The sequence below is a fragment of the Squalius cephalus genome (assembly GCF_949319135.1).
Source record: "Squalius cephalus genome assembly, chromosome: 11".
NCBI classification, from domain to species: Eukaryota; Metazoa; Chordata; class Actinopteri; order Cypriniformes; family Leuciscidae; genus Squalius; species Squalius cephalus.
In genome coordinates, this window is record NC_137132.1 from 2,957,218 (window position 1) to 2,971,094 (window position 13,877).

Consider the following 13,877-nt stretch of genomic DNA (forward strand, 5'->3'; position numbering starts at 1 on the left):
CAGACTCAACTTTTTTTTTTAACCATTTACAGGTTTTAAAGCAAATAAAACCTGTTTTGAAAATACAGATTTCACTCGGAGTGCAAAATTCAACCTGTCTGTAAAATGTTATGGATTTGTTTTCTAGCACGGAGTGATGAATTCTGAGTGATAAAGTGATGGGGATAATGATAATAATCGTTATATTAAGTGGCTTTAAGTACCATGTACTTGCATCGAAAAATAAGTACAATGTACTTATTGTGTTCATGTTGTAGGGTAAAACACTTGTGCTGCTATTGAGGTGTGATACGGGACAGGTTTGGGACGGGTGTGGTGGTATGGGAGGGTCAACAATGTAATTATACATGTAATTACATAAATTAGTTACAGCTGTAATTACATGCAGGAATATTTAAGTACAATGGGTTACACTTTATTTTAAGGTGTCATTGTTACAGTGTAATTATATATTTAAGTACTGAGTAATATTAGTGAACTACATGTACTTACTATAGGGTTAGGGGTTTGGTTGAGGGTTAGTTGCATGTAATTATGCATAATTTACTGTTATTACTATGGTAAGTACATGTAACATATGGACAGTGTAAAATAAAGTGTTACCGTACAATATAAAGACATGTACACAATTCGTTCTGTCGTAGACAAGACCATTGCATCAAATTACTAATCTCAATGTTAGTACATAGTAGTTAAAGCCACTTAATATAAAGTGGGACCATTGTTTATTATTATTTTGAGCTTATCTAATTGGTCGATATGCATAGGCCTTCTTGAGTTAAACGTTACCTGTCGTCTGATTGTAAAGCCCACTCCACCTGAGCCAGAGGTCGCACCTGCAGTGGAGGCGGAGCTAGAGAACACGCCTCCAGTGGCCCCGCCCCCTCCTGAAGACCTGGACGAGACGTGGGAGGAGAAAGAGGACAAACTTGATGCTGAAAACATCAAACCGCGGAGTCCAACACCGACCTCACCCACCGAACAGAAATACCAGTATAAAGCAGGTAACGTGGGATAAATAACATGCATCGGATCATTTTAAAGTTGATGTACTTCAAATTATTGCAAATTAAGGCTTGAAAATTAGTGACAAATATAGTGATATATTGATCAAGCCGATTACTTATTATGTGGCTATTCTGATGCAACTTCCCGAATCCAGCAAGGGAAAGACACAAATGCTTTATGAACACAGAGACAAAACCAGCAGATCATTTGGAGGGAAGAATCAAAATACAAAGCAGAAGGAAATTATCTTTATTTTAACAAAGATTTGGGAACAATTGTTTTTTTTTTCTTCTGTGCTTGTTTGTTGCATTTAAGAAAAATCATATATTAATTAAACAATTTTATTTTACTGTGAACTGTAAAATTACAATACTGATATTTTCTGCTGTCTTAATTGTTTTAAATGTTAAAGGATTAGTTCACCTCAAAATGAAAATTTCCTGATAATTTACTCACCCCAATGACATCCAAGATGTCCATGTTTTTCTTTCTTCATTGGAAAAGAAATTAATTTTTTTGAGGAAAACATTTCAGGATTTTTCTCTAAATGAAGTTCAATGTCAACCAGAATGTTGAAGTTCAAATCAATGCCGTTTCAAAGGGCTCTGCACGATCCCAGCTGAGGAATATGGTCTTATCTGGCGAAACGATCCATCATTTTCTAAAAAATAAATAAAAATGTATATACTTTTTAACCACAATTGTTCGTCTTGTGCTGGTCTGCGACGCGCCACGCATTACGTCATCATGTTGGAAAGGTCACGGAAAAAAAGAAGAAAATAGTAATAATAAATTAAAACAAAGATTTTGGATGATTTTGAAGTTGGAGGAGAAAATGAGATGGAGTTTTTCACCCTTCCCTTCCTTTCTGAACCGGAGTACACACACAAATAACTTAGATAGATGACGTGACGCGTGACCTTTCCAACATGATGACGTAATGTGTGGCGCGTCGCAGACCAGCACAAGACAAGCAATTGTGGTTAAGTATATACATTTTTATTTTTTTTTAGAAAATGATGGATCGTTTCGCTAGATAAGACCATATTCCTCAGCTGGGATCATGCAGAGCCCTTTGAAACTGCATTGATTTGAACTTCAACATTCTGGTTGCCATTGAACTTCATTGTTTAGAGAACAAAGAACATTGTTTAGAGATCCTTAAATGTTTTCCTCAAAAATCTTAATTTCTTTTCCACTGAAGAAAGAAAGACATGAACATCTTGGATGGCATTGGGTTGTGCAAATTATCAGGAAATTTTCATTGTGAGGTGAACTAATCCTTTAAATCGTGTAAAAGAACACAGTGGCGGACTTCGCTCTATATTAATTTCTTTATTTTGCCAGCGGCACACAGATGGAGAACTCATTTATATGCAAACAACGCCAAGATTCAAACTTGCAATCAACTAATCAGAGTTAGAACAAATCAGATGATAGACCAATAGCCTCTCTTCATGATAATTATGATCTTAATATGTAAAAAAAATAAGATGATAAATACCTTTTATATACCGTCATATCTATGAACACACACATTTTTAAACACACACAGATGTTTACACATTGTTTTTTTTTTAAAAATTGTTGCAGTTTTAGCAAATTTTGTGATTGTAACAAAAGCGTGTCAGTTCCAAAATCTGCTGGAATTTTCTCACACCAGGAATGACAAACTTTTTAAACTGCATTATTAGGCGTCACCTAGAAATCCTCGTTGTCTGTTGAGAAGCCCAGATCACGTGTCTGCTGTGTGAATTGTCCTGGTTGTGTCCCACAGAACAATGGAAACCCCTGAACTTAGAGGAGAAGAAGAAATACGACCGAGAGTTTCTGCTCGGCTTCCAGTTCATCAGCGCCAGCATGAGCAAACCTGAGGGTTTACCACAGATCTCTGACGTGGTGCTGGATAAGGTGACTAAAGCCAACACACACACACTCACACACACACTCACGCTCACACACACACAGTCACACACACACTCACTCTCACACACACACTCTCACTCTCACACACACACGCACTCATGTACACCCATCCACACTCACTCTCTCACACACACACACTCAATCACACACACACTCTCACACGCACTCACGTACACCCATCCACACTCACTCTCTCGCACTTACTCACTCTCTCACACACACACTCACTCTCAAACACTCACTCTCACACACACACTCTCACACACACACTCACTCTCACTCACACACACACACTCACTCACTCACTCACTCACTCACTCTCACACACATGCTCTCACTCACTCACACACTCTCACTCTCACACACATGCTCACACACACTCTCTCACACACACACACACTCTCTCTCACACACTCACTCTCACACACTCTCTCACACTCACTCACTCACACTCACTCACTCTCACTCACACACACACACACACACACACTCTCTCTCACACACACTCACTCACACTCACTCACACTCAAACACTCACTCACACACTCTCTCTCACTCTCACTCACTAAAACACTCACTCTCTCACACACACTCTCACTCACACTCACTCACTCACACTCATTCACTCTCACTCACACACACACACACACACACACACACACTCACTCACTCTTGCACTCACTCACTCATACACACTTTCTCTCTCACACACACACACACACACACACATACACACACACACACACACACACACACACACAGAGACAGATAAAGTAGCTGATGTGTTCTCTCATACACAGGCTAATAAGACTCCCCTGCGTCAGCTGGATCCGAGTCGTTTGCCAGGAATGAACTGTGGTCCGGATTTCACTCCTTCGTTTGCCAATCTGGGCCGTCCGTCAGCGGGTGGGCGTGGCCCGGTCAGTTACCATGGCTACATCACATCAAATGCATTCTTTTATTTATGCTTTGTTTGTTTTATGTTTTTTTTTCTCTCTCTGAAAGATATTTTACTACACTGCACTGTAGTCCATCCATCTATCCATTTATTTGCCTATCTATCTATCTATCTATCTATCTATCTATCTATCTATCTATCTGCCTATCATTATCTGTCTGTCTGTCTTTCTGTCTATCATATCTATCCATCCATCTATCTTAATCTTAAGTGTCTCATGTACCTTTTTATGAATTGCATAACTTTTATGATTGACTGTTCTCACCATGAAGAATCCCTGCTGCTGACACGGCATTTAAACAATAATAAATGAATAAATAATCATTTTTCCTCTCGGTCTCCCCAGCCGTCGGGTCTGAGTGGCCCTCGGCGTTCAGGTCAGGGTCAGCGCGGGAAAGAGCCGCGTAAGATCATCGCTAGCGTGTCCCTGACGGAGGACGTGCAGCTCAACAAAGCAGAGAAGGCCTGGAAGCCGTCAGTGAAGCGCACCACACACACTCGAGTGGACGAGGACGACCCCGACTTCATGAACACGCAGGAGCTGTTCAAGCGTGTGCGCAGTGTGTTGAACAAACTCACCCCGCAGATGTTCCAGCCGCTCATGAAGCAAGTGACCGAACTCACCATCGACACGGAGGAGCGCCTGAAAGGAGTCATCGACCTCATCTTCGAGAAGGCCATCTCAGAGCCCAACTTCTCCGTCGCCTACGCCAACATGTGCCGTTGCCTTATGGGGGTGAGTGAGTGTGTGAGCAAATTCATGATCACAGTAATTAGGGATGCCAATATATCGGTCGATATACAGTAGTCAACATCTGAAGTGGATCAAAATCTTTCAGCAAAGTTAGACATACATTTTAAACAATACCCGTTCTTGTCTTGTAAAGTTTTTTGACCCACTTCAAATGTTGATTACTGTATGTTAAAATAGTCCATGTGACTCCAGTGGTTCAACCTTAATGTTATGAAGCGACAAGAATACTTTTTTTGTGAGCAAAAATACATTAGGAATGCACGATATATCGGCCAATATATTAATTTTTAATATTATCGTTATCGGCCTGATAAGAAAATTTGGCTGATATATTAAAGGGATAGTTCACCCAAAAATTAAAATTCTGTCAGTAATTACTCACCCTCATGTTGTTCCAACCCCGTAAGACCTTCGTTCATCTTCGGAACACAAATTAAGATATTTTTGATTAAATCTGAGCGCTGGATCACTCCTCCATAGGCTTCTAAGGGACTGACACTTGCTGGCCCAGAAAAGTTATTAAAGAGATCGTTAATATAGTCCAAGTGACTACAGTGGCTCGATCTTAAGTTTATAAAGCGACGAGAATACTTTTTGTGCGCAAAAACAAACAAAAATAATGACTTTATTCCACTTTTCATTTCCTTCTCTCTGGGCCTCGAGTCTTTTCACGTAGTGTTTAAGCGTAGCGCGTCTGTGTTGTATGTCACACGTAGGCTCACTATTGGCCGACGCTGGTCATGTGTGATACGTGGTGACGTGAAACACAGACGCGCTACGCTTAAACACTACGTGAAAAGACCCGAGGCCCAGAGAGAAGGAAATGAAAAGTGGAATAAAGTCGTTATTTTTGTTTGTTTTTGCGCACAAAAAGTATTTTCGTCGCTTTATAAACTTAAGATTGAGCCACTGGAGTCACTTGGACTATATTAACGATGTCTTTAATAACTTTTCTGGGCCAGCAAGTGTCAGTCCCTTAGAAGCCTATGGAGGAGTGATCAGCTCTCAGATTTAATCAAAAATATCTTAATTTGTGTTCCGAAGATGAACGAAGGTCTTACGGGGTTGGAACAACATGAGGGTGAGTAATTACTGACAGAATTTTCATTTTTGGGTGAACTATCCCTTTAAAGGCGATAAATAATGGATTATTTCCTTCAGCTGAGACGCTTCAGATGCGCACCACTGTTCAACATGATGGGTTTTGAATTGCTTGAAATATGATTGGAATCTCTTCATAAAAGGAAAATACAGTGAAGTTGTACAGTTATGAGTATGTGAGCAAATTCAATTCTCATTTATTTGTATAGCGGTTTTCATCGGACCAACGATCTAAGAGGAGTTTGAAAAAGTAGGATTTCTATTCAATCACAATTATGGCAAAATTGATATTGATGTTCTCGGCATGATCCAAGGGATCTATCAAGACCAGTCTCATGACAACAGGCTAAACTAATCAAAATCTATTCATTTTTATTCAATTCAATTCACATTTATTTGTATAGCGTTTTTCACAATACACATTGGCTACGTTTACATGCAACCAAATGATTGACGGCTCAACTCGATTGAGCTCAATCCAAATTAAATTTCGATCGGATTGAAAGGAGTGGTTTATTCCTTTTCTAATTCGATCGAGAGAACTTGTAAACACTTGATCGGATTGAAAACCCGAAACTGAAAGGACTGCGCATTTGCAATGACGTAGAAAGAGTTGAATAAAGTGTCATATAAACGAGTGTCCCGTCATCCTATAATTCTCCTTTCCCTCTGCGTCTGTGAAGTGGAGCAGGACAATGTCCAACAAGTACTTGTTTAGGACTCGCATCCACAGACGACTGGTTTTGGGCATTTTTACTGCGTGATAAATATAAGCACAATGGTTCAGTCTCCAAATTATGACCAGAAATGGATAAATATTAAGTCTGCTGTTAACATGTGATCATTAACACTGTTAAAACTTATAAAGAAGCAATTTATGAGAATAGTTATTATGCACAAACAGCGGGAAACTCTATCTATCTAGCTAAAAACTATCCCGATTTGAAGCTTGTGACATAAACACGCACATCAACCCGATCACATGATTAGCGTTCATGTAAACACTACATTTAAACACACTAAATGAATTCAGTCCGATTGAAACACAAGTTGTGCCTGTAAAAATAGCCAGTGTTTCAAAGTCCACATTACCATTTAGAGTGATCTGTTATCAGAGGAAACTGTCTAAGTTGTGTATTTCAGAAATGTACATATACTAAATCACAGTTAGCAAAATAATTTAAACAATTTCATAATTAAAGGCAGAAACAATGAGCTCATTGAAGTAATGAATACTTGACAGTGATTATGAGATTTAGAAAAATGTTGCATTGGTGATCAAAGTGATGATCGCCGTAATTAGGGATGCTCGATATAAGAAAAAATATATATATATTAGGGCTGTCAAACGATTAATCGCATCCAAAATAAAAGTTTGTGTTTACATAATATATGTGTGTACACGGTGTATGATTATTTTCTATATATAAATACACACACATGCATGTATATATTTAAGAAATATTTGCATGTATATACTGTGTATATATATTTATATTATATATAATTTATATTATATATAAATATTTTATATATAAATAACAAATTTTTCTTAAATATATATGCGTGTGTGTGTGTTTATATATAGAAAATAATTATACACCGTACACACACATATATTATGTAAACACAAACTTTTATTTTGGATGCGATTAATCACGATTAATCGTTTGACAGCCCTAATATATATATATTAAAGCTGATAAATAATGTATTATTTCCTTCATCTGAGACACTTCAGATGCACACTGTTCAACATGATGGTTTTAAATTGCTTGAAATATGATTGGAATCACTTCAAAAAGGAAAAGTGCAACATGTGCGGCACAAGTCTGTCATATAGTCTATGTAAAATAATAATGAGAACATTATAAATGTGTGCTTGGAACATGGGTTTTTAATGGTGAGACTTTGTTTTTGTAATCAGGCTCTCAAAAATTGAATAAGAATTTGGATTTAGATTTATCGGTCAATATATCGGTTATCGGCTTTCAAGTATAAAGAGTTATCGGTATCAGCCAAAATGTTCATATCGGTGTATCCCTAGCAGTGATGTGTCATGTGTCTGACCAGTGTGTGATCGCTCAAGCACATTCTTCAACTCTAGCTGTGTAAATGTGTGTTTTGTCTCTCTCGTCACAGCTGAAAGTTCCCACCACAGACAAACCTGGAGTGTCAGTGAATTTCAGGAAACTGCTGCTGAATCGCTGTCAGAAAGAGTTCGAGAAGGATAAAGATGATGATGAAACGTTTGAGAAGAAGCAGAAAGAGTTGGATGCGGCCACAGGGGTAGGAACAAAAAAATCCCAAATGCAAATTTTTCTAACGTTATAAATCATGTTGTAAAAGAACACAGTGCTGCACTTCACTGTAAAACACGCTTTGCATTTATTTGAATTAATTCTCAGCTTTTGCAACTGCATAATCGCCCTAAGCCATATCACGCTTTCGTGCAGTATTTTCCCACACTGCAGGGATGAATGCATACTCTGGAAATCCGTCAGTATGATGTACGGTAACTTTTGACTGCTGTTTGAAACATGATTTGCAATCATCATGATTTATATCAGGAAGACAGTATGCAAACTGTTCTAAGACTGTGTTTGAAGTAGCATGCCAATCTGACTATTTCCTCAGTTTATAGCATGCATACTTCATACTATGAGAAGTTTCTGTGCAATGAACCTTTCATTGCTATTATTTGATTAGACTATCTAATGTTAGGGCTTTTAAGAAATGTTTAAAGTATTTATCATTGCATATTGCACGGTTACACATTAAATGGACAATATCACACTCGTAGCTCTGATTCGGCCGTGGGTAATAACAGCATATGTGACCCTGGATCACAAAAACAGTCTCGAGTCGCACGGGTATATCTGTGGCAATAGCCAACAATACATTGTATGGGTCAAAATTATCGATTTTTCTTTTATGCCAAAAATCATGAGGATATTAAGTAAAGATCATGTTCCATGAAGATATTTAGTAAATTTCCTACCGTAAATATATAAAACATGTATTTGTGTGAGTGAATGCAGCACAATCGCCAACATAAATGAACAACTTTAAAGGAGATTTTCTCAATGTTTCAATTTTTTTTTTTGTACCCTCAGATTCCAGATTTACAATAGTTGTATCTCGACCAAATATTGTCCTATCATAACAAACCACACATCAATGGAAAGCTTATTTATTCAGCTTTTCAAAAAAATTTACCCATGTGACTAGTTTTGTTGTCCAGGGCCACATATCGCACGGCTACGAGTGTGAAATTGCGTTTATACAACAGTTCGACGGCACAAGGGAGTAAATAAATAAGGCATAATATGGCATATTACTTATAGAAAATAATATTTAATGAACAACAATATTTAAACTAACAAGACAATAGGAAATAAACACAAGCAAACAATTCAGTCAAATGTACAAAAGCAGCGCTCTAGTACAGGATTTAAGTTAAATATAGCCTAAATATAAAGTTATGAAACTTAATTTTCCCCTTAACCAAAATCGATTTGCTCTGGAACAAGTAATAGATTAATAAGACCAAAGATTGCCAGTTTGATATACCCCAAATTAATGATATGTTTAACCACTATTTAACATAAAACATAAATGGCCTGGAGCTCAAACCTGCGAAAGCTTCTGAACAGATTGTAAAATAGGCACTATGTTTATTAATGACTCGCATATTTGAGGTCTAAATAACTACATTCTCGCCAAAAAAAACTACATTTTGTGATACAACAGTAATTGTGATACAAACGGTGAAACGGTTCCAGTTCTGATACTGTGTGAATATCGCACGGCTAGAAAAGGCTCTTAGCCAATCAGATTTGAGAACCAGAAAGAACAGTTAATAATATATACAAATAACAACAATAATATACAAAAATACAATATAATGTCCGTATGCCATACTAAATGTATGCGTGTGTGTGTGTATATATGTTGCCCATGTCACATCGTTATACATAATGATATTTATGACTTTACTTCCTGTCTCTACAGGAAGAGGTGAAGCAAAGGTTGAAGGAGGAGCTTGAGGACGCCAAAGACAAAGCCCGTCGGCGATCACTAGGCAACATCAAGTTCATCGGCGAGTTGTTCAAGCTGAAGATGTTGACGGAGACCATCATGCACGACTGCATCGTGAAGCTGCTGAAGAACCACGACGAGGAGAGTCTGGAGTGTCTGTGCCGGCTGCTGTCCACCATCGGGAAGGACCTGGACTTCGAGAAGGCGAAGGTGAGCATACACGCGTGACATCTAAGAGCGGACGAAAGATGTGTGTGTGTGTGTTGATATTGAGCTGTGTGTCTCTGTGTTTTCAGCCCCGGATGGATCAATATTTCCACCAAATGGAGAAGATTATTAAGGAGCGGAAAACCTCTTCCAGAATCCGCTTCATGCTGCAGGACGTTATTGATTTACGACGGGTAAGAGTGTGTGTGCAGCTGTATGAGTGTGTGTGAGTAGGGCTGGGTATAGTTAAAAATAATTGATATCGATACCTTGACTTCGATACCGATTCCTGAACGATAGTTTTTCGATACCAATTTGATGAAATGTTGCTTAAATAAATTGTAAATACACTATAGCTAGTAGTGTCTAATGAAACAACCATTTGTATCTATTTATTCTATCTTTAACTCTGCATTACAGTTTAAATTACATTTAAATATGAGAAACGTGTTAAAATCATCCTATTCCGCGCATGCGCGTCGAACATCAACTACGTGTTTGATTAAAGGATAGTTCACTTTGAAATTAAATTTTAGTATGTTTTAGCTTACCTGAAGTTTCAATTTTGATATTTTTAGGTCAAACCGTTCTTGTCTGTCAGTCGTATAATGCAGGTCTGTGGTCACGGTCTCAAAGAGCATGTACAGAGTCCAAATTAAACAATTCCCCATCGTCCAAATTAAACAATTCCCCATCGTAAGTACACATTGATGGCCTAAGACACGAAACGAGCGGTTTGTGTGAGAAAACGAACAGTATTTATATCGTTTTTACCTCTTATAACACAGCCACGTCCAAGTGATCTGAGGGCGCGCGCGCATCCTGCTGTGTGACGTGTGCGCAGACTGGTGCATAGATATATATACACTAGATGTCGCATTGGCTACGGCAGTTCATTGGAACGAATGTCTTTAATGCGACATCTAGTGTATATATATCTATGCACCAGTCTGCGCACACGTCACACACCAGGATGCGCCCGCGCCCTCAGATCACTTGGACGTGGCTGTGTTATAAGAGGTAAAAACGATATAAATACTGTTCGTTTTCTCACACAAACCGCTCGTTTCGTGTCTTAGGCCATCAATGTGTACTTACGATGGGGAATTGTTTAATTTGGACGATGGGGACTTGTTTAATTTGGACTCTGTGCATGCTCTTTGAGACAGTGACCATAGACCTGCATTATATGACTGTCAGACAAGAACGGTTTGACCTAAAAATATCAAAATTGAAACAACTGCGGAAACAAAGACACCTACATCTTGGATGCCCTTCAGGTAAGCTAAAACATACCAAAATTTAATTTCAAAGTGAACTATCCCTTTAATCAAGTACATCATCAGGCTGCGTTCCAGTCCAACATTGTCATGCCCTTCACTCGCTAACTTCCCTCCGTCTCGTTCACTCGGATGTACGTCATTGAGTGCCCACTACTGGCGGACCTTTGCAATAGGCTGAATTGAAGCATGCTAATAAGCCCTTGATCACTTACAATCCACTATGGGGTTGATTTTATTATTTATTCTATATGTATATAGGTGTGTTTGAGTTGTTTAAAAAATGTTTTTTAAATAATTAATATAGCATAGAGTTGTTTGTGGTGGGATAAATTAAACGCAATATGCATTGACGTCACAGTCGTGTTGCATTGTGGTATATGGAGCTGTCTGAAGTGTACATATGAAGTAGACTCGCTCCCTCTGTCAAAATCGAGGGGTCGAGTGTCTGTCCATATAAACTTCCCTCGTCCACTTCACGAAGTGGAACGCACTTCAAAATGGCGGCAGGGATTCCCCCGAGGGGAAGTGCTTAGGGAAGTTCGCAAGTATGTGTCTAAAAGTGGACTGGAACACAGTGATGAGTGAGTGTGTGTGTGTGTGTGTGAGTGTGACATACACTGTCACACTTCTGCCATTTTCCCTTCCTTGAACAAACCAGAGCGCATGCTAGACTTTTTAAAGATGTCTTTCAATCAGAATCCAGTATTTACTTAATTAATTAATAGTCTGTGGTGAACGATTCACTTTTTCCTCTTGCAGGATCAAACCTTGTGCGCAATAAAACCAGGAGCATGAATTAAAGTAAAAAGATTTCTGTGCCGTGGCAGTCGTAGCTCTTTCTCTCAGTGTGTCACACACACACACACACACACACACACACATGTCTGGTGCACTATCTTTGTGAGGACTCTCCATAGACATAATGGTTTTTATACTGTACAAACTGTATATTCTATCCCCTTACACTGCCCCTATCCCTAAACCTACCCATCACAGGAAACTTTCTGCATTTTTACATTTTCAAAAAAACTCATTCTGTATGATTTATAAGCTTTTGTACCCATGGGGACCTCAATTTAGGTCCCCACGGTGACACGAGTCCCCATGAGTCTGTGTGCATTCAGGTTTAAGTCCCCACCGGTGTAGAAAAACATGTCCACACACACACACACACACCCAAGACAGTTTTAAGTTTCATTTCAGATGAAGCACAACTGAAGTTCAGAAAAGAGGGAGGGAATAAAAGAGTGACAGTGGAAACACAATTTTCAGTGTGTTGTTGTCCATTACCACCCTTTTTTTTTTTTTAACCATTTTTTCCTCAAACCTTAAAAAGGTGGATTTACACACACATTTATACTGGAGATTTCAAGCGCTTCAGTAGCAATGCTTCATTTAACCCTTTGCAAGACCTTCCCTCAGACTTTCATTAAGTGCATCACTTTTAAATGCCTTCTGTTTTGTTGTTTTTACAAACTGATTGACGACTACGATTAGTGATCATTGAAATCATGTTGCTGCACGTTACGTTGAAAATAACCTGGAACATTTGAAAGGGAATGAAAGGGAAAACGTGTTAGTCTTTTCTTCTCTATTGTGCTGTGTATTGTATATCCGAGTGAAACCGCTTCTCAAACAAGAACAAATGTGGGCGGGGCTTGATTTTGTCTGTGGGGAATTGATTGGATGGTTGTGGTTTGCTATTGGTGGATCTCATGTGAGTGACAGGTTATAGCCCCGCCCTCATCATCAGAGAAGAGATGAGGGGAAGTTATTCTGATTCTTATTTGAAATCGTTTAAAATAAATATTGTGATATTCCATAAAAAAAAAAGAATTGTCCATTTTGATTTAATGTTGACTTTAAAGCATTTCTGTTTCTCAGAATAACTGGGTTCCGCGCAGAGGAGATCTGGGGCCGAAGACCATCGAGCAGATCCACAAGGAGGCGGAGCTTGAGGAGCACCGAGAGCAGGCCAAAGTTCAGCAGCAGCTCATGTCTAAGAAGGAGGGAAGAGGAGGAGAAGGAAGAGGAGGAGGAGGTGGTGGAGGAGGAGGAGGAGGAGGTGGTGGTGGAGGGGGGGGCATGGGGTCTCGCGGGGGGTCACACACACCTGGTTCCCGTGGCAACCAGGCACCTGATGACGGCTGGAACACGGTGCCCATTTCCACCAAGAACAGACCCATCGATCCCACCCGACTCAGCAAGATCACCAAGGTCTGATTACTTGTTTACTGATTACTTTCAGTATTATTAGTAGTAGTAGTAGTAGTATTGTGAAGCCAACCAATGTCTGAATCATAATCAGTCAAACTCAAATTATTATTATTATGAAGCCATCCCAGGTCTGATCCATAATCAATAAATAATCAAACTCAGATTACTTATTATTATTATTATTATTATTATTATTATTATTATTATTATTAAGTAATCTGAGTTTGATTATTTATTGATTTTGGATCAGACTTGGTTGTCTTTATTATTATTATTATTATTATTATTATTATTATTATTTTATTATATATATATATTTCCATTTCAGTTTTAGTTTTAGTTTTTATTTATTGCCAGTTTAAGTTTTTCAAGTGTTAATAAC

General features: G+C 38.6%; 1 protein-coding gene across 5 annotated transcripts in view; it reads left to right on the top strand.

The window, feature by feature from the left end:
* eif4g1b (eukaryotic translation initiation factor 4 gamma, 1b) overlaps positions 1-13,877 on the top strand; it is a 72,584-nt gene that overhangs the window by 41,523 nt on the left and 17,184 nt on the right. For all 5 annotated transcript variants that reach the window (XM_079886475.1, XM_079886473.1, XM_079886472.1 and 2 more), the window contains 8 exons: positions 809-1,004; positions 2,786-2,919; positions 3,735-3,854; positions 4,239-4,628; positions 7,890-8,036; positions 9,762-9,998; positions 10,085-10,189; positions 13,163-13,495. In XM_079886475.1, the coding sequence (XP_079742601.1) occupies positions 809-1,004; positions 2,786-2,919; positions 3,735-3,854; positions 4,239-4,628; positions 7,890-8,036; positions 9,762-9,998; positions 10,085-10,189; positions 13,163-13,495 (1,662 nt within the window). The remainder of the gene's footprint in view (positions 1-808; positions 1,005-2,785; positions 2,920-3,734; positions 3,855-4,238; positions 4,629-7,889; positions 8,037-9,761; positions 9,999-10,084; positions 10,190-13,162; positions 13,496-13,877) is intronic.